The 22636-nt window shown below is 34.4% G+C and overlaps 1 protein-coding gene across 4 annotated transcripts in view; it reads left to right on the forward strand.

Moving 5' to 3' along the window:
* The window catches only part of CCDC88A (coiled-coil and HOOK domain protein 88A), a 96827-nt gene that overhangs the window by 57309 nt on the left and 16882 nt on the right, over window positions 1-22636 (forward strand). For 3 of the 4 annotated variants that reach the window (XM_087930473.1, XM_026696044.2, XM_026696043.2), the window contains exons 19-30: window positions 503-664; window positions 2132-2409; window positions 2559-2702; window positions 3803-3989; window positions 9254-9399; window positions 10834-10926; window positions 11698-11912; window positions 15830-15913; window positions 17224-17427; window positions 17684-17755; window positions 20157-20237; window positions 21507-21775. In XM_087930473.1, coding sequence (XP_087786599.1) covers window positions 503-664; window positions 2132-2409; window positions 2559-2702; window positions 3803-3989; window positions 9254-9399; window positions 10834-10926; window positions 11698-11912; window positions 15830-15913; window positions 17224-17427; window positions 17684-17755; window positions 20157-20237; window positions 21507-21775 — 1935 coding nt within the window. The remainder of the gene's footprint in view (window positions 1-502; window positions 665-2131; window positions 2410-2558; window positions 2703-3802; window positions 3990-9253; window positions 9400-10833; window positions 10927-11697; window positions 11913-15829; window positions 15914-17223; window positions 17428-17683; window positions 17756-20156; window positions 20238-21506; window positions 21776-22636) is intronic. The other variant, XM_087930464.1, reaches the window with a different exon arrangement.

The following is a 22636-nucleotide window of genomic DNA, read 5'->3' on the forward strand; positions in this document are numbered from 1 at the left end:
TTATCAAGAAATTTATCCTTAGTTCTAGGTTGGTTCTCTCATTGATTAGTTTCCCTCCATTCAATTATGTCTGATTTTCAGAGACTTTCCGGACAAGTCCCTGCAATTTTCTGGCAAAGTTTTTCCGAAGTGGTTTGCCATTCCCTTCCTTCCTAAGATTAAGAAAAAGTGAATCACTCATGGTCAGCCCAACTGGTTTTGTGCCTAAGCTGGGACTAGAACTCATGATTTCCCAGTTTCTACCCTGATTCCTAAATCACTGGCTCTCAATCATATATTGTGTTGTTTAACTATGCCTCTATAGTTATAAATTGAAATGTGGGGTTTTAGCTTAAATATTACTTTTTAAAGTTATGCTTATATTTTGTGATTTTAACTAACTGATTTTGAATGTTCACACATTTTGGAATGTTTGATACAAAAATTTAAAAATAGTGATATTTTTTTTTGTTTTACTGAAGAGGTATATGCATTTAATATGGTTTTTTTTTCATTCCTAAAGAATGCAACTCTGCAGGCAGAGAAGCAAGCCCTGAAAACACAGCTAAAGCAACTTGAAACACAGAATAATAATTTGCAATCTCAGATAATAGCACTTCAAAAACAGACTGTTTCCTTACAGGAGCAAAATACAACCCTGCAAACTCAAAATGCGAAACTTCAGGTTCTGTTTTCATATATAAATATTTTCTCCATTCACAATGTACAGGTAGTCCTTGCTTACTGACCATTCATTCAGTGACCAAAGTTACAATGGTGCTGAAAAAAATAACCTTACAGCCTATTTGCAACCTCAGTCATGTGATTACTATTAAACTCAGTACATGTGTTGACCTATGGTTTCTTCTTTTTTTCTCCCCTTTCAGAACAGATTGATTTGAGAGAAACAAACTGCAAGTAAGCTGTTTGCTCTTTTACACATTGAAAGCAATGCAGTCACATCAGCAATGTGGGACTGGGACCTGTGGGCATGCTATGCAAATGGATTACAGTTCTCTTGAAATTTCTCTCCAATCTGGTGTGCAGGGGGCATGTGCCTGCAGCTCCTAAACTCATGCTGCAGTGCCATCCCATTGCTTTCAATACATACAAGGCAATAAGTAGGCACTACAGCACTCCAAAGCATGGTTAGGAGACAAATGAAAGTTGAGGTGTGGCTAATTTTGTCACTTTACATCTGGAAAGCATAATCCTAACCACTCGATTTTCCACTTTGCAATTGTTTTGCTTTGTGGCAGGGTTGCAGTCTCAATTAGAGACATTAAGCAAGGACTATTTGCACATTTAATCATTACAGCCTTGCTTTTAACGTGAGACATTTGATTGTATGTTTTTTCTGTAGTTATGCCAGTGCAATTCTTTTTCCTTATTAATGATCTTGTCTGAATACAGAGTGGCTCTGCTCTTTGAAATCTGACTTTATACTTCCATTCCACAGAATATGACAAGTTCGTACTGCTTTCAGACCCTATATATCACAGTCTTGTAATGGTTTGGGAGGGAATTAATCTAGGGTGTAAGATTCCAGGTGCTGTTAGATATCTTCTCCCCATAACTTCCTAATTTTCTGCAAAATATCTACTTAACTTTTAATGTCTAATTGACAGCAGCAGGGAGGCTGCTACATTTACTGATAGTTTAAGTCCAATTAAGCAGGCTTTTTCAATTATTTTGGAAATGCCTTCCTTTCCAAAGATCTTCCTATATGAGGAACACGTTTGGTCAGAATGGCTCTGTGGGCTGTAGAATATAAAATCCAGAAGTTCTGCAAATGATCTTCTGCGGTCCTCCTTCTGTCTTTAAGAATTCTTCCAACAGAGTAATTGGGGGACATAAGCTTGTGGGGTTGAGAATGGAGAAGTCCAGTTGAGCAGACTTCTGCTATATTTGTTGACTTGGGCTTAACTTCCCCTCTATAAATCATTTCTGTAATGCAAACTAGATGCGCAAACTAATGCGAAATTGTTCTTTTGGCAAAATTCAGTCTTCTCAAATTTGGATCCATGCTAGCTGGATCTAGTAAGATTGATAGGCCAAAATAGCTGAAAGAAGATGGCAACGGAAAACATTTTTTTACACATTAAAAGGAGTTCGTTATGCATTAGCTAATTACATGTTTTTTTCATTATAGGTGGAGAATTCAGCAATTAATTCCCAAAGCACATCACTTATGAACCAGAATGCACAGCTATTGATTCAACAATCAACCTTAGAAAATGAAAATGAATCCATAATAAAGGAACGGGAAGACTTGAGATCATTTTATGATTCTCTAATCAAAGATCATGAAAAATTGGAACAACTTCATGAGCGGCAAGCAACTGAATATGAATCTCTCATTTCTAAGCATGGAAACCTTAAATCTGTACATAAGAATCTTGAAGTAGAACATAAGGATTTAGAAGACAGGTAAATTACATTGTGCTAAATCTAGCTAAATTAGGAAAGCCATAGAATTGTTTACATAGATTTAGGAAATAAAACAGAATATACTTACTTAATTATTTTACAATTTTATATTTAAGAATAGTTCTTATAATTTTATATTCACTTGACAGATACAGTCAATTATTTCAGCAAAAAGTACAATTAGAGGAACTGGAAAAAGGCCTCAAAGTGGAGCAAGAAAAGATGATTCAGCAAAACAAGAAACATGAAATGGTAGCGGTGGAATACAAAAAACTTTGTGAAGAAAACGATAGGTAAGAAAGCAATACTAATGAATTACAGGTAGTCCTTGAGTTATAACTGCAATTGGGACCAGATTTTCAGTTGTAAGTGATTGCAGTCATAAGCTGGGATAGGCCTAATTTTATAACCTTTTTTATGGCGATTGTTAAGGCAATCACTGTGGTCATTAAATGAATGCCGCTGTCATACGTGCAAGCCCATTATTCTGAAAGAACATTTCTTGCCAGAAACTTGCAAAAATGCCAGAAATCAGTAAGAAAAAGCTGCAAATCACAGTCATATGACCATAGGACACTGCAAGCAGTTATAAACGTGAGCCATTTGCAAGGTATCTGAAACATGATCCCGTGATTGGGGAATGGTGGCAAACATTCCACAATAGTCATAATTGCTTTACAAGCTGCTAAAGGCCTACTGTAATTTCAAACAGTTGTTAAGCAACTGGTTAACCAATAAGTAGAGGACTACCTTATATTCTATGTCTATATTGTCTATATTGCATTATAGAGATTGAAATTGACCGTGATAACTGAAATACAGTGAAGTCTTTCAGTTGATGTAATTGCTTCCATTGGTAAAAGCAGTAGAAAGATAACTTTCCCTTGCCTTCAAATCAAGTTTATATATCAAAATCTGTTTTTGAAAATTTTAAAATCAGTGAAAGAGATTTTGAGGAATAAAGAGGAATGGGAGAGGAGAAAAAAACAGGACATTTCTATTAGTGTGGTATTAGATTGTACTTAGCACAGTGCAGAAGCATTGTTAAAACCTGAGCTATTCAATCCATTGCAATCCATCTGTTATATATATTCATAGAAATTCATCTTTGATATGAGGAAAATATTGTATAATATAGACAAAGGTTGTAGCATTGGTAACCATGCTTTATTTTTGTTCTTAAGAACAATACTACATGCATACCTCATAGGGTTGTTTTATGGGAAAAATAGGAGGAAGTAATATTAGGTATACTTGCTGCCTTGAATTGTTTATAAAAATTATAAATGTAAGATATATATATATATATATATATGTATATAAACACCAATGTTTATAGACTCTTTGTGAAAGTAAATGTTATTGTAATATTATTTCATTTTTACCATTACAGATTAAATCACACATATATACAACTTTTGAAAGAGAATGAAGTTCTTCAGGTTGATCACAAGAATTTAAAAACTTTACTGAACAGTTCTAAATTAGAGCAAACACGACTGGAGGCTGAATTTTCTAAACTTAAAGAACAATATCAACAACTGGATATTACTCACACAAAATTAAATAATCAGTGCGAGGTAATCAGTTTATATTATCCTTATAATAGCAATAGCACTTAGACTTTTATACCGCTTTATAGTGCTTTACAGTCCTCTCTAAACGGTTTACAGAGTCAGCCTATTGCCCCCAAACAATCTGGGTCCTCATTTTATCCACCTCGGAAGGATAGAAGGTTGAGTCAACCTGGAGCCTGGTAGGATTTGAACTGCGAAATTGTAAGCAGCTGGCTACAGCAGAAGTACCTTGCAGTAGTACCATACTCTAACCACTGCACCACAGAGGCTCCTAATTATAATAATTTGTTATAGTATAATTAGATGTATTGTGTATTTATATGGATTTATAAGTAAATTAGAATTACAAATTTCATAATTTAACATTTTAAAATATGGTCTCTATGCTTCTTGGCTTTAACTTATTCTGTTTTAGGACTTCATGAGGACATTTGGGGGAATAATTTGAAACTGAATTTAGACTTTGATTCTGTTGCTAAAAGATTATTTTTGATGGCTGTTTTTTAATATCATTTTATCTGATCTTTGCTCTGAAGGCTTGAGAGCAGGGATGGGTTTCTACCAGTTCTGTCCACCTCTGTAGAACCAGTAACTCTGAAGAGCAGCAGACATAGAACGTTTCTATGTCTGCTGATGTTTTTGCCCACCCGGGCTCTTACCTGATCTTTATTTCCTGATTTTTCAACTTCAGCTGCCGAACGAGGCACAGCTGCAGTTAAATTAGCAGGAAAAGAGGGCTGTTTCAAAGGCTGCATCTCTGCACACAGCATGCTGATGACGATTTACAGGCGGGCTCACAGTGTGCAGGGGAGCTCGTACATCCCTAACCGGTAGTTAACCCTGTCGTATCCCACCCCTGCTTGAGAGCAAGTTAGAATGTGATGATTGTCTGGATGGAATAGCAATGCTTGCCCATTCACCTCACCAAACCCCAGCATCAAAGATAGGACTTCTTTGTAAAAGAGACTTCCAGACCCAAAATTTACCTCATGGTGCCCTTATAATTTTTTTAAAAATACTGATCTTGTGTTTTTTTCCCCAACTATTAAAAAAATATAAAGAGCTTTAATATATTTTCCTTTATTGAATCAAATATTGAATTTATGTTTTACATAAAGAGTTAACATTCCTAAGTTTGAGAATGCCTCTAATGATGGATTTGTTAATTCATTCATCCCAGGAAAGTTGCAGATAATTTGATATTAAAACTTTAACTCAATGTAGTGGTCTCTTGCCATTTCCTACTCTTTTTTTGCCTTTTGCTTTTCTCCTCAGCTTTATGCCCTTCTTCCTGTTTTTAGAGGCATAAAACGGATGTCATGAATAGGTATAGCCAGAAAACATGCAATGTTTGATAAACAAAAACAAAAGAACATGTATTCTCTGATTCTTCTTCCATCTCAGTTGCAAGAGAGTGAATATAATTACATCAATCCTCTCTTTCTCTGACAGGAACATCTGTCTAGCAGGAGATTGTTAGTGGTGTGTGAAGAAACGTTTAGTAAATAATTAAACTTAAGGCTAAAAAATAAAAGTGAAAGTTTAAATCCACAATTGTTGAAACAAGACTAAGAACAGGGGAGAAGAGGAGAGTGTTAAAACAGGGATTACTGGAAGAGATCATGGGTGGCTGCTCGGTGCAAGCAGTTCTTGGTGCTCAGGAAACAATTCCCTTGGGGGAAAGATAGTTCTAGAATATAAGGGGAGGGAGAGATACAGGTGAAGGGCTCAGAGATGTAATAGCAATCTCATTCACAGGGTGACAGCTCCTTGGCTGTTTCAAAGAACGAGGGTCCTGGGGAAGGAAGACATCAGTCTAAGGAAGGGAGAAGCTCTCCCTTAGAAGAAACCCAAAGTCCGAACAGGTTTCCTCTTGCATTGAAAATTTTCCCAGGAGTTTTTGATGGTAGATGATTTGATCATTAGCAATTTAGATGGCTGTGTGATTGGTGGTAACTACCTGGCGCCCGCTGCTGACTGTATGATGATTTGTCTGCCTATATGAAGGGTCCAGGTACTTTACACTGTCTAGATAGGCTGCTAGGTGTTGCTGGCTGCTAGATGTTGTTGTGGGCACTAATGACATTCTTATAATATAATTGGGAGGTCCTGGAGACTACATTCAGATGGCTAAGGTGGAAGCCAGAACCACCAGAGTAGCTTTCTCTGAAAGGCTACCTCTTCCATGCACAGGACTAATTAGGCAGGTAGAATTGGAATTCTCAATGTACAGATGAGATGTTGCTGGAGAAGGAGAATTTCCTCTTTATTAGTTATTGGAGAATGTTTTGGGAAAAGCCAGATCTGTACAGGAAGGACAGGCTCCATTTGAACAAATGGGACCAAAAGGGTAGAACAGATATTAAATCCCTTAGGGAAGGAGATGAAAAGAATTATGTCTGCCTAAAGAGGGAAAAACAGAAATAGGAGAGGAAAAAAAGGAGAAAAACATCCTTTTCCGGGTTTTCCTTAGTCCTTTATTAAACAGATCTCTGTTGATCACTATATGGATGTAATTAAATGTAAATTCAGATCTGATTTCTCAGTGTATTCAATTTATAATCTACTCTTTCTAAGACAACATAATGAGTTAGCATTGCTGGATTCTTCTGTTATCCCTAACAATAAGAATTCTTCATGACAAATAATAATATTTTTTTAAAAAAACGTTTTATTCAATTTGCACATATTACAGAAGGGGAAAAAAAACCTTTTTTCAGCGAACAGCATAATTCCAGGTTAACACATTTCCATTACAGACTTGACTATAATTTCCTACTCATCTTTCACATTTAATAACTTATCTTAATCTTACTTTATATATTTTCTTTAATTTTAATCATCAAGTTTTTTCCATCTTTTATAAATTTGCCAAGATTGCTTAATCTATTTATTTAAATCCTTACTGCATCATTGTATATCTTCATATTCATTGTATTTTATATTCTTTTCTGTCAGGCCTGCAAGTTACTCATCTATACTTAATTCATCATTCCAAAAAATTCACGTATTTGCAACATAGAAAAAACAACAACAAAACAACACCCCTATTATTGCCAATTTCTAGATGCCACCCCTGTGGTTAACATATCACATATTTACCCCCCCCCAAGATTCCTGTAGTTTAATTTTGAATTAAGACTTTTTTTAAAAAGCCACAATAATAACCTTCTAATAGTTACTACATTACATATGTCTCTTTTAAACCTGGGTCTGCAAGTTCCCCTTCTTATTTCATAAAAATATATCTAGGTTAAGAAAATTATAAACAAAACAACATAATTAATCTCATCATTTCATAAGAACTAATATTGTTTTCCCTTTAACATTACTCCTGCCCTGTTTACCATAGCTTGTTAATTCATTAAATATTATTAATGTCTTTATTCTGATATACCTCTCTTAATTCCATACTCTAAAGAAAAAAAGAACAGCCAATCACAACAATAGAACAAAATCAGTCCCTATCTCCTATCTTAATAATCTATATTCCACTATTTTCTAAACAACTTATTATTTCTTATTTATTTAAACTAGTCCTTATACACTTGCAGAATCCCCTTTTAAATCTCAATCAACCATTATCTCAGTGCCTTTTAATTAAACAATTCCATTTCATTTTTATGTGCTTACCATATTTCTTTCTTTTCTGATCCTGTTTCATTCTTACCCTCTTTTTATCACTCCAATTTCTATCCCCCTCCTTTTTCATTACACCCTTCTGAAATTTCCTTTCCTGCTGTTTTCTCTCCTTTTGTTCGGTTTTTTAAATAACCCCCCTTTTAGTTACAGTGTTAAATCTCCTATTATTAGTTCTCTTTCTTTTCCCCCTTTGCTTAAGTTTTCGTTGTTTCAAATGTTCATTTAAGATGGCCACTTCTTGCAATGATTTCTCTTCTTGTTGTTGTTCTTGGTATTTTGAAGCCTCCATTTCCAAAAATTGCAGTGCAAAACCAAATCATTTGCCTTCTTTTTGTAGCATGTCTTTCATATTTCTAAGTTCCGATTTAAGTTCCAGTAGCATTCCTGCCATCTTTAAACAGTGTTTATAAGATTTTCCCAATGTTTAGCTCTTACTAACTCCTCTTCCAAAGATTTCCAGATTAATTCCACTTTTCAATATCCATAAATTAAAGTCTTGTATCAAAAACATCAAACAATTCCACAATTTCCCTTTGTTTGCAAATTTCACTTTCACTTTTCAGAGTCCCTATTTTGTAGTATCCTAATTCTGGTTATTTTGTATCAAGTAAGTCTTTGATGGATCCAAGTTTTAAAATAGAAAGGGATATATATATATAAACAAGTCCCTTCTCCACTAGATGGCACTCTTCGCTGTATTCAGAGTTGATTCTTTTTCTTTTTCCCGGCTTTTTCTCACTCATTCAAATTTTAAAGTTCTGATGTCAATAAATCCAAATGTCAATTTTCAATTTTTTTGTTTTCCACCTTGACACAGCCTGGTCCAGCTTTAAGAAGCCTGTTTGGTGTCAGAGTTATATATTTAATTATTTCAAGCACAAGCTTCGTCCGGCTTCTTCCTTCAAGATACAAAGCCACTTCAACTGTCACATATTTTCTTTCTTAATTTCTTTGTCCACCGTTTGAATCCAATTTCTTAACAATTTTAAAAGATTTAAGTCCGGGATACCTTATGCCAAAATTCTCCTGGTTTCTATGCTGTCTTCTTCTTCACCGCTCCAGCACTATCTTGTCCGTTCAGCTTTCCTCTTCAGGGTGGCCATTTTACTGCCCACTGCTGCAGTCGTCTTCAGAGAGGAGTGGTTGCCAAGCCAAGGGGGGGAGATGCGGCTCCCCTTGACTCAACTGGCTGTCTCCCCCTTCTTCGCCACCCCTACAAGGCGGCTCTGGCCCCAAGAGCACGGAACGAAGCCGTGCACGATTGCGGATTCCAGTCCATCTTTGAGGCAAGCCAAACCGGAAGTCTTCTGACAAATAATTATTGCTTCATTCTGAGTATAAGAGAAAGCTGAAAACCTGAGAAATGTCCTGAAATATTCCCCAAAGAAATTTACCATATACCATTCCCACTGGTTGTAATTTTAGATATATTTACTGATAGCCAAAAATTTTATAAAACCTAAACAGAACCAGCAGAGTATTTTTGTTAAAAGAAAAGCAACTGAAAATAATGTACTTTCTAGGGCAACCTTGTGTTATTTGATTAGTTGTCTTAGTTAATTGCACTGTATAAATATAATTGGCTGACTATTGGCACTAAATGTTGTGTTTGGACATTTTGACAGTTGCTTAGCCAACTAAAAGGGAACTTGGAAGAAGAAAACAGACATCTACTGGACCAAATACAGACTTTAATGCTACAAAACAGAACACTTTTGGAACAGAATATGGAAAGCAAAGATCTCTTCCATGTTGAGCAAAGGCAATATATGTGGGTATCAGTATATAGGAAAGCCAGCTACAAAATCATAGTTGCTGTTGAACTGTCAAATAAAAATCATGAAAATGTTATTGGGATATTTTATTAAGAACTGATGAAAAATGTCTTAACACCCAATCAGATTTTAATCACTTGTGTTCACTATGAAAGCATATTCATTGTTGAATTAATTTGAATGATTCTTACTCAAATTCTGTGTAAGCAATTAAAGAAATTGACAGATTTCTTATAACAAGTTAAAAGCAATTCATTTCTACCCCGATTTTTGTATTTTTATAAGGAACAATAAGATTCTTTAAAATACATCTTTTGAATTGAATTGACTAAAGACGCAAAAGATATAAAACGACTATTTTAAAAGAATATATTATACTTAATATATGCATATGCATTAAAATGTAATCTGAATCTTGCTGTGACTACTTAATGGCTACTGTATTCAAGTTACTGCATAATAAAACACTTCTGGATTAGAGAGAATTTTCATGCCAAACCCATCCGTTATTAGGGAATTGTAGTCGAAGCTGTCATCTTAGTTAAACAAAGATATGCCCTTTGATACTGAAGAGAGAAGTGCACAAACTGAAACAAGAACCATGGGGAAAGTGTAGGAATTATGAGATAAACATATATTTACTTTGAAAAAGAGTAATCCCAATTTTTGAAATTTACAATATTATTTTCAGAGAGAAATAGTCAATGTAAAACATGATAATCTCAATTTTTGAACAATATATGTTTTAAAAATTGCATTTCAAAAAATGATTTAATTTTGGTGGCTGACTTACTGCTTTGTTAAAACACAGGCATAAGCTCTCACAGTTGTAATAAAGGAAATCCATGTTCTGTACTGGGGATATTTTCACAGAACATACTGTGGGTTCATTATTTTTAAATTTAGATTTTTTTTATCCAATCTTTATTGTTTTTATAAATAACTCTAGGTGACAAACCTAGCATATATTCTTTTCTTTTCCTATTTTCCACTCAACAACAACCCTGTGAAGTAAATTGGGCTGTGAGAGAATGACTATTCAAAGTCACTCAGCTGACTTTCATGTCTAAAGTAGGACAAGATCTCATAGTTTCCTGGTTTCTAGCCTAGTGCTATTTGTCTCTGTTTATCTTCACCCTGTCACCTTTCTAACCCACCCATCTCAGTAAGTGATTCTGGGTGATTTACAATAAAAATATAAAAGGTAATATAAAAGCCCCTGACTACAATTCTCTTTTGCAGAAATATATTTCTATAATGCAAAATCTACATGGAAGTAATCTGATCAACCATGTACTGTGTAAAAAAAATGTCACATTTATTTATAAAATGAGACCTGTAATGAAAAGGTGCTAAGATATTTAGATACAAAATTAAAAGGAAAAGCAATTTTGTAAAAATATGTCCTTCTAAAATGTACTTTTTTATAGTGACAAGTTGAATGAATTGAGAAGACAAAAAGAAAAATTAGAAGAAAAGATTATGGATCAGTATAAATTCTACGAACCATCTCCACCTAGAAGGTAATATGATCACTAAGTTAAAGGACATCATTTTCTTTCTGTTGGGAATTGTTTAAGTTGTATTCATATGTCCAGAGAAAAGCTATATTTAGCATTCTTTTTCATCAGTCGGTCAGTCAATCAATTTATTTCAGTTATTTATCAATTCAGAAAAGATCACAAACTATCAGGCAGCAAATAAAATTTGTAATAAAAATAAAGAGTTACAATGGTGTGGTTAAAATACAATGTATGTCAAGTACAATGTAAAATTATAAAATGCCTAATTCAGAATCAGAAATAAAATCACATTAATTGAACAATTGGAATGTAGTTAAAAAATATGACAATGGGGAGTTATTACCTGTAACAGTAAACTTTGTAATAAAAGCAATATAACAAAACATGGTTTAATGCTTCTGTAGCTTCCTCACCACGAAGGCAAAAATCTTTGTTCAAGTGGAATATCTTGAAATGTCTCTTCAAGAATAGTTCTTGGAAGGGGTTAATGTTGTCAAAGTTAGGATTATTCTGAATTTGGAAACATCATTTGGCTCAAATACTTTGCCAACTTCAAAAAAAAAGGAAGTTACTGCTCAGGAACGTACAATATCGTTAAATAGGTCAGTCAGAGCTAATTGGCTTTCCAAAACACTATTTAAGGGCTGTTGCTGCATGTTCATGTCCCAACTTTAGAATTTCATCAGATGAAGGGCATTTCAGTTTCAGTTGACTGGTTTCTCTTTAGATTGTATAAACCTTTCACATTCTTTTTCATTTCTTTTTCAAAAGGAGAGGCAACTGGATTACTCTGAAAATGAGGAAATTGATAAAATCAAAGAAAGATGTCAACCGAGAACGGCTTAAATCTCTGTCTCTGACACCAACCCGCTCAGAATCTAGTGAAGGATTTCTTCAGCTGCCACATCAAGATAGTCAAGATAGTTCCTCTGTGGGTTCAAATTCACTTGAAGATGGCCAGACAGTGGGGACTAAAAAAAGCAGCAGTGAGTAATTTTTTTAAAATTTAAATAGGGAGTAGTATCTGCTGTTATGTTTCTATTTCAAAATGCACTGGGGGCAGAAACTGGATTTAAAGTATTTTAATATTTTTATTATATAGTTGATAGTGGAGAAGCAACCTCTACAGCAGAGTATACTCCTAAATGTTTTTCAGGGGTTCATTATTTAAAATGAAATTAATAAATGGGTTAGAGTTGGCTAATGAAATTTATACCTCCTTTATCTGAATTCTTTTTTTTTTAATATTGTTTTTCTGATTCACTCATGACATTTTTATAATGTGATTTTCCTGTAAAATGCTTCCTTAATGAATAATTTTTATATAGTTATAGTTGATCCTATTTGTCTGCATGTCCATTACCAACCTACCATCTGATGATGTTAATAAAGTGCAACCCTGCCTCCAACATTGCATGGAAGAGACAGTGTTTTGGTTTACATATATTATATGTAAAGCTCAGCTGCATATTGATGAGGAATTTATTCATATATTTATTACACACATATACCATCTTTCATTTAGGAGCTCATGGCAATGTATATAATGGTTCCATCTCTTGTTTTTCCATACAATCACCTTGTGAGGTAGTTGGACTGAGGAAGAGGAAGTGATCCAAAGGTTTCCATAGCTGTGGGTGGACTACAACTTGGCCCTCCCAATTTCTAGTCCAATATGTTAACCATTACATCACTCTAGCTTTCAAATTAAGAATAACCAGCATCCTTGCTTATTATGTAAACTTAGGGAAACAAGCAAGTGGCATTCATTTTGCTTGTAAATTTTTAATTGTTCTCTGCCATCTAAGCAATAATATGCCCAGTGGCAACGCTGGCCAATTTGATTAATCTTAGAAATTATATTATATTGGTAGCAAATGGGATCTGTTTATCACACAAATCCAAAGAAAGGAAATTCAGACTTAGCAATGCTAAGACCTTTAAATTTTAAATTTAGTGGGATGTTTAAATTGCAGAATGAGACACATTCCTTAAGTATTGTTTCACACAATGTTCTTAAGCTTTACAGCAAGGGTCTTCAAACTTGGCAAGTTTAAGACTTGTGGACTTCAACTCCCAGAATTCCTGAGTTAACATGACTGGAGGAGGAATTATGGGAGTTGTAGTCCACAAGTTTTAAAGCTGTCAAGTTTGAAGACCCCTGCTTTATAGTTTTATATTAATAACAATTTGGTTATCATTTAAGGTGTTTCAGATAATAAATATTGAAGCTTCTGTTCACTCTATGTGCATCTCAGCAAAACTGAAACAATACTTGTCCTCATAATAGGTTTATAATAAGTTAGCTTGTGATTTATAGTTATATTCTGACCTGCATTTTGTGTACTGCTTGATTGAATGTACTTTCTATGAAGTACAGTATATCTATAATGTAGATTTGAGTGACTTTTTTCACTTTTTATCTTTCCTTCCTTGATACAACTATTACAGACTATCAGTGTTTACTGTTGTATAGCAGCTGAATTGTGATTTCCAGTTCTTCAAACCAATACAAATTCCATCTTGACTGCACTGAATCACACTTAGTTTTCTCCCATTCTGTTTAATACACCTTGGAGAAGGGCAATCCAAACTTGCAATCCAAACACGTTGGCTGAATGTTATTAGCATGTTTATGGCATCTAGTTCCAAACTATATATGTTTCTTCTCAGTGCTTCATATTAAATAAGACGGCAAGAAGATAAAACTTTGTGGTACCATAAAGGATAATTCCAAAAAGGTCAAGCAAAATCTCATAGTATCATTTTCTGATAGCATCTGGAAAAATAGGAATGGAACCACTAATAAATTTTATCTCCAATTTTAGCTCTCATTCAAATATTTCAACAAGATGTGATACTTAAATGCTATCAAAAGCTGATAAGGGACTCAGAATTATCAACAAGGTAGCTTTTCCTCACCTATTTTCCAGAACTGAATTCACCAGAATAGTCAAGATGGTCTGCTTGCCAAATCCAAGTGTAGATCCAAACTGAAAAAGGATCAAAATAATAAGAGTTCAAAGTGCAACAACACCACTTTCTTTACCAAAATTGGCTAAATCATTGACAGAAACTGACATACAATATATTTATTTGATGTGTACTCCTACATATATTCAGAATTGAAGAGTTAGAATGGAGTTGTAGATTGAAATAATAACTGGAAGTGTTCAGTCCTGGTTTCCTTTAGATGAGAAAGGCAGAGTTAGAATCAGTAAATGGGAAAGATTTGTACTTAAGTCCTGGCAATTTTTCCTGCTCTTTACTCCAGCAAAATCCTCCCAACAAAAAAATGCAGTGCGTATGAAGTAGATAACAATAGGTCTTAAATAAAGATGAAATTTTCTAAGATTGTGGTATATATAATTTCTTGGAAGATAATGTTATTGAACATCATTAATAATTTACATATATGCTTTTTGTTTGGACTGCAATAAATCCACACTGAAAAAAATATTTTCTAGTTACCAGATCCTCTTGCATAAGATTTCAAGTCTGAAATAAGAGATCCATGTAAAATCCTTCTATAACACTGAATTTAAAATAGTTTTTGTATGTACTCTCTTGCTTGATTCTAACATCACTTCACTGTCATATTTTTCTTGTTGTTTTTTTTGTTAGGGTATCAATTTTCTGAATGATATCATGCCCTGCCCCAATATGCAAGTTTTATTATTTAAGACAGTCTATTGGATTGTTTACAATTTTTTGCTCTTCCTTTCTTGATTGGATAGGATATGGTTGTCATGCTTAGCTTGTTTTAGCTGTGATTAATAGAAAAAGACATGTTAAAGACTGTTTTGCAGATGAACATAGTAATAATCTTGGCTCATTTGGTCATTTCCTGATTTTTATCTCTCCTATTTTTATTGGTCCTTGTCTAGTATCCATGTGGAGTGGATACTTGATAGGACACAAAGGAAATTGGGACTAAGCCAGAAAATTATATATATTCATTTGTTCATTATTATCAGATGCAGTTGTTTTGTTTATACAATATGCTTTGTCAAAGTTTAATATCCATGATTTATGGAAAAAAATCACATTAAGCTATTTTTTTTTACTTGTGAGCCATCCTGGGTCACTGGGAATCAGTAGCATATTTATTTAATAATAAATAAGTAAGCAAACAGATAAATAAATAATAAGTACATAAACTACAACAGCTTTATTCATATATCACACTAAGCCATAATGAAATCATGTTACCCTTAACATAACATATGAACCCAGTAAGCCAACAGCAAATACTTTCAAACAATTTACTGCCCAGGAATAAAATATATTTTATTCTCTGACTCTGCCCCATGCAATAATTAAGGCAAAAACAGATAAGATTATGGCTTAGAAGATTATGGCTTGACATTATATTAAAAAGTGAACCTGGGAATTGGTATACACAACGATTTACTAAAATAAAACAGGCTCAAACTAACAATTAAAATTTTTTTTAAAAAAAGCTAAAGCCACAATTTATTAGCAAGTAAGAACAAAGCTAAAAAATCTTAAATATACCAAATTAGGATTTAAAAATATGTTTCAATATCCCAAAATTTACTTGGTGATTTCTAACTTAATTTCTGTCTCAAAGTTAGTGTTTTGTTTGGGTTTTGTCAAGATTGGTTTTTGAGACATTTAATAATCCTGAACAATGGAAATTCTTTTTGTTCCTCACACAGGATTTCAGGGTTTCTGGATATTTTAGAAGCTTCACAATGGAGGTTTCATATTTTCCATTATCATTCAGCAACATGAAATTAATAGCTGTTAGTAAATTGCACCAAGTGGAAACTCAAACATTCATTTCTGTCCTTAGTTTCAACATTTAACTTCCATCTGTTCTTCTCCCCTTTTTCTTTCATTTACCGCTTCTGTTTTTCCTTATGCTATGACATAAAAGTGGTTGCACTGAAAAGACTGCCCTTTTTGAGGAACAGACCGAAGGAAAAAGACAAAATGAAGGCCTTCTACCGTCGCTCCATGTGTAAGACTTTATGAAAGTTCAGCTTCTTTTTAAATGGCTACACTGGCATCTATTACTAACTTTCCTAACCCTTCCCTGGACTGCACTCTTTTTTTCCCTATTCTGTAGAGTGCAAGTCCTATGGTATACAAGGAGCTGAAGCAATGTTTCAAAACACTGACACTGAATATACATAATTATTGGGCTCTATAAATAACACAAAATGAAGATACATTTATATGCTTACATTATGGAAATTACAGGTTAGCTATGATAATTGGGACTGGAATTTCCATCATTAAGTAATATGGCCATAAAGCACAATGTTACATGACCATGCCACTTAATGATGCAGTTCCTACACTTCTTCTGATTACCTTTGTTAAGCAAGCCCAATATCCAGGTTAAGTGCAATGTTACATTCTGGCCACTTGCAACCTCCTGCCAACTTCCCCATTAACTTTGCTTGTTGGAAGCTGGCAATGAGGGATAGCAAATGACAATCACATGACCTCAATTGCTAGATGCCCAGATCATGCAATTGTGGGGTAGTATGATGGCTGGAACATTAAGGAGTGGTCATAAGTACCACTTATTCAGCACCATTGAAACTTTGAAAGTTCACTGAATGAGTAAGGAACACCTCTATGTGCATTTCAACATATGTGCATTACATACATATAGATAACTAGGTACCAGGCACACATATCCAAAGTGAATGTCATTTTTAAAATAAGTTATAAGTCTTATAAAGACAGGTACCATTTTCTTTCTTTTTTTAAAGTAAAACCTGTCCAAACATAAATAGTAGCCTGCTTATCTTTTACTAGTTTCTAAAAGTGGGGAATGGGGAAGCAAGTTTTTGCCAGTGTATTATTTTATTTTTAAGTTAAGGATGCAATATGTGTAGATAGCTGTTATAGAGCACATTTGATTTAAAACTTTATCTTTAGTGTTATGCACTATCCCTGTAGAAGCCTGCACAATAAAGGGCCCCTTATCATTGCCAGCACTGACTTTATATAAGCACTTATGCTCATTTTACCCTGTTCATTACATTTACCATTACAAACATCAGAGCTTCTAATGTATATTTATGTAGCATTCCAGCACAAGCATGGCAGTTAAAAACATTTACAATCATCTGCACAAGAAAGCCTTGCTTTTTAACATTTTTCATTCATTCAGCCAAATGCATGTTGTAACATATATGACCATGGAATGTAGCTTTCAGTATGATGATTAGAGATAAATGTGAAGCATTTTACAATGCAAAAAAAAATAAAAACCATTGAATCATGCTTATACATTTGCTTTCATTTGCATCCCAGCAATGAATGACCTGATGCAGTCCATGGTCTTAGCAGGAGGACAATGGATAGGTAGTTCTGAGCATCTGGAAGGTCCTGATGATACATCCACGGGTAAAAGGAGAAAAGAATTGGGATCTATGGCCTTCTCTACTACATCCATCAACTTTGCAACTGTCAACTCTGCTGCAGGCTTGAGATCCAAGCAGTTGCTTAATAATAAAGGTATAGGTAGAATCTTTTCAGTGTGGTATGGCTATGTTAGCAACACTTAGTGGTACTGGAATCTATTCATGCTTAATACTTCATATGATTTTTCAACAAATATTTATAATACAGATTTATGTAGTGGGGAAAGGGTCTATCCATATTTCTGACTTATTACTTTTGAAAACATGAATTTATTGGAGCAAAAACTTCTTAATAGCATTTTCTAGATCATAAACTAATGTTAAAGTTTTGATGGTTTTTTTCCACCTAGATACAACATCTTTTGAAGATGTAAGTCCACAAGGAATTAGTGACGATTCTAGTACAGGTTCAAGAATTCAAGGTAATATTTATACTTTAAATGAGTGCTGGTTATGGGAGCATTGATGAAGTTTAACCAAAAACAGTTTTGCAAATGAACATTTGCCAGTTTTGATTATTTTTCTCTCTTCTTTCAACTTTGCATCTCATCTCAGCTCATTTCCATCATCTCATCTCATCTTTTTTCCCATTTAATCTAATATAATTCTTCCTCATTTCCCTAATGCAGTTGTTTAAGTAAAACAAACAGTTGAGTGCAAGATTCATTTTTTTCAGTACTCCTTCGGTTCTAAATATCAGAGTATAGCGTTGAGAATTAGTTAGACAATCTGTTTCTCAAAATATGTTCACTTATACATTAATTTATTTTCTTAATCAAATTTCAATTTAGATATAACCAGAGAGTGCTGAAACAGAAGCTACAGCTATAAAATGTAATTGATCATTCAAAATTGGTTTAAATAAAAACAATGCATTATTTTGAACTATATGAATACTGTCTCTGTATTTATATTGTTTAAGAGTACATTATGTTAAATGTAGAAGTGCTTTTCTTCTATTGCTGACATTTCTGCACAGGTCATATCCATGTGGAATCCATTGTAAATGCCTTAAACAAAACTAATTTTCTGCAAATTTACATCTATTCTTAACATTTTTTTCAATTCTAAATACACATTCTATTTTTTCTTGTTTTATATCTTTTTTTACTGCTGTAGAGCAAGGGTCCCCAACTCCCAGAGTGCAGCCCAGTACTGGGCCGTGTCCCATTTGGAACCGGGCAGTGGAAGTGGCGCAAGTGCAGCTCCATTTGTGTGAGTGGCAGGCTTGTGTGCCTACTGCTCACGCAAATGGAACTGCATGTACATGCTTGCTCACTGCTCATGCAGATCTATCCCCTCTTGTCCGCCGGTTTGGAAAGTCAGAAAGGTTGGGGACCGCTGCTGTAGATCATTTTTAAAAGTTGCCTATAAACACCTTTTTTTTTTTGTTTTAGGAATTTTCATATTTCTACAGTAAATGGTAAATTAGTGCACTTTTTCAGTGTTTGTGCAGTTTAGGAGATTTTAATATCAAAGCAGATCTGCCACCAATTTGATAAAAATTAGGGGGGGGGCTTTGCAAGAAGATGATTATTCAAGATGGTGGTATGTTCCCAGACAATGGATATAAATACTTACATTTTTGACAAACGAACTTTGTGTATTGCTTTTTTATATGAGTTCCTGAAGTGCAATCTCCTATACAAACTTCTTAACGACTATTGTAAATACTAAAGTAATTACTTCACTGTTGAAATTAACAATACTTTCTCACAATATGTTAGCTTGTGTCTCCCAGAATCTTTTTCTGTAACAAGTTTTGGTTATTTTGCACCCGCTGATTTCTGTCCTCTCTTCACTGTCCTCCCAATGGTCTCTGTGGGGTAAATGCAGAAATCTCTCTTGCAGATCTCTTTTTTATTATGTCATGACCCATTGTGGATTTCACATAGATGCTTTCCAGCTCTTTCTGGCCCCAGTAGTTCATCTTTAATGAACCCTTCATATAAATAAAAAAAGAGAAGATTTCTCCTCTCTCTAGTCTTCTTCTCTCATAGGTCAACATTTGCCTGGGGTTGCTTAGGCATTTGGTCCTCTGGATTGTTAATTATATATTCTCATATCTTGCCTGTACACCTCCAACATTTCTCTCCCTGCTGCTGTTTAACTTCTATGTGAGACCATTAGGTGAGGTCATCTATTGCCATAGGATTAGATATCATCAATATGTTGATGATACCCAGTTATATATCTCAATCCTAGCCCCTCCAAGGGGTTCTGTTGAGGTTATCTTTTGGTATTGGGGGATGGAGCAGTCTGAAAATAAGCTTAAATTTAACCTCATAAAACAAAGTGGCTATAGATTGCAAATTCCCCTAAATCCAGATATTTTCCATTTTTTATTCTGAATAAAGTTACATTGACCTGGTGTGCAGTTTGGAGGTCCTTCTAGAATGTGATTCAGAAAGCCTTTGCACATATTCGTTTTGTGTGTCAGTTGCACCCGCTCCTGGATTGGGTGGCCTTGCTTATAGTTACATACACATTAGCCACCTTATGTTTGAATTACTCCAGTGCAGTATACATAAAGTTGTCCTTGGTAACCACTTGGAAACATTACTTATCCAGAATGCAGTAACCTGGGTAAGTTGCAGGTATATATTGATATATCTACATAATACCTCTGCTCTATAAGAAAGCAGTGGTTACCAATATTCTTGGATGCAATTCAGACTGCTAGCTTTAACTTATAGCCCTTTAGTGACAGAGCCAAAGTATTTGCAAGATAATTTATTAATGTCTGTGAATGAAATATCTCATGTACAGTATATTCTGATTTGACAGGTGTTTTATGGTTTCTACTGATTCTTTTTCATTTAGCTTCCAGACCAGCCAGCCTTGATAGTGGCAGAACATCAACTAGCAATAGCAATAATAATGCATCACTCCATGATGTCAAAGGTATGCTTCTAGACAAATGAACCATTCTTTATATTACAGAGACGAATGGGTGATATTCATAGCATGATGGAATTTTTATGTTGCCAGCTCAATGTCACTCATTGAGGCTTTGTTTTTGACCGTGACAGCCTCCTGCAGCCCCCTGCCAGCGAAAACAGAGTGCATAGCTTCCCTGGGCCTCCATTTTCGCTGACAGAGGGCTGCAAGAGGCCATCACGGGCCCCAAATAGAGTCCAGGTGGGCTTTACGTGGTCTTCCTGAGCTCCGTTTTCGCTGCCAGAGGCACTGTGGGCCAGTCCTTTGCTGTTTCCAGGACAGCCCTGTGGGCCAGATCTAAGCAACCTGCAGGCCGGCTCTGACTCCCAGGTCTTGAATTTGACACCCCTGATCATGTGAGATCTATACAAATAAGGGTAACAAAAAGGTAAAGGAAAGAAGTCTCCTATTCACAGCTCAAGAAGCCCACTAGGCTGGCTACTTAGCTTGTTTGTTTCTTTAAAGCAGACCAATTACAATCAACTATCACTGCCTCAATGAATTATTTTCATTAGCTTTACTGGATTTTGCATCTTTTTTGAGCATTTGTGTTTTTCCAATATAAATTATTCTCTCCAGAAATACTATGTCAGTTAAGGGTACATTGCTTGTGTTCTAAAAGTATATATTGCTTAAGAGTTTTTAAAGAATAGTTTCCAGTTAACCGCTTTGGACTGAAGAAATGCCAAAACGAGAAACCGGCATTTCTTCAGTTATTTTGTGCACAATGTGATGTTTCTTCTTCAAATCATATTCACAGGAATTGAGACTTTATATAAAGAGCAATGTATTTTTACATAAATCTTTTCAGCAAAATATTTCTTGATTAATTTGATTAATTTTTTTCATGCTTCAATTTTTCTTTCTTTTTATAACATATTATAAAAGATAGCAGATGGTAATATTTATTACAATGATTATGATCTGGATTGCTGAAAAGGTTTGTGTGTTGGATGTGTGTGTATATAGAAAATTGGAAACTGATACGTTTAAAAGTTGAAGTTGAAACTTTTAAAATGAAACATTAGATATCATAATGAAGAGCCATAATGGGTAAAATTAAGGAAATACATTTTATTGTACAAATTTTAATAGGTGTTTAAGCACATTACTGTAATGTTTCAGTATTTTAAAAACATCTAGCAATATATTGTACTTCATTCCAAATATACTTGTTAAAATGTTTGTAATTTATTTTACCTAAGAAAAATATCAGTGCTGTTTACTCTAAAGCAGGTGCAGGTAACAACCAAAGCAGGCCTCAAAGCCACAGTAGTGGAGAATTTAGCCTACTTCATGAGCATGAAGCATGGTCCAGCAGTAGCAGCAGTCCCATACAGTATTTGAAAAGTCACACTAAGTCTAGTCTCCTGCTTCATCATACAATGTCAGAAAAAATAGATAAACAAGGAATACGGAGAATTAAAACGAAATCCCCTGGAAGTGAAATGGTTACTCTGCAGCAATTTCTGGAAGAAAGTAATCAAGTTACTTCAGTTGAGGTATGTTTAAAAAAATACTTAATTTTAAGAGACACAACTTAAGCCTGACTAAACATAATATGAGTTCAAGTAGATCATGACAATGTGATTTGAAATCCAGGTAAAGAAAAACAAATAATTTTAAATTTCAGAATCCACATTCATTACTTATTACTAATTTGAGTGGAATTAGTAAAAGCTGAAATGCTTAGTTTTAAAAAGTACATTCTATTAATGGTCATATCTATAAAAAGAAGATAATGCCATTATGCATGGTAAACTTTAATAAGCCTACACAAAATTAACCTCAGATTTTCTACAACAAGAATAGTTATTCTCAAGCCCTAAATAATGTTTCCAGCAGCTTTGTTACATTATACCCTAAATAAAATAAGTTTGGCATAATCACTCATTGAGTCTCATTCTGCTTTTTAGAAACAAGTTGTTAAAATAGAAGGTACCATAGGACTTTAAACTTCCTCCAAAATTCCTCCCAGGTCCTAGAATTTGTCTGAAAATTCTTTTATGTCTTCTTCACTAACTTCCCCTTGTCCATCCAACCTTTTTTCAACCCCTCAGGTTCAGGCCTCAATTCTGAAGACAAATATTCCTGATAGATTTTCTCTGAAATCTTATTCTTCAAGCCATCTTGCTGCTCAAAGAGAATGGCCAAATTAGCTCCCTCCACCATTTCCATCACAAAATTATGAGATTTTTGAAACTGGTCGTCTTGGGGATAACCCATTACCTTTGGGAAATTTCCCAGTTACTATAATTTCTGTAGCTTCTCTCTAGTTTTCAGTTTTTTCTATAACTTCTCACTAGTATTCAATTTTTTTGGACCTTATGGCATAATTAAATATGATCTGCTGGCATATAATC

This window comes from Pseudonaja textilis, chromosome 1 (assembly GCF_049901715.1).
Source record: "Pseudonaja textilis isolate UNSWEBS1 chromosome 1, rPseTex1.2, whole genome shotgun sequence".
NCBI lineage: Eukaryota > Metazoa > Chordata > Lepidosauria > Squamata > Elapidae > Pseudonaja > Pseudonaja textilis.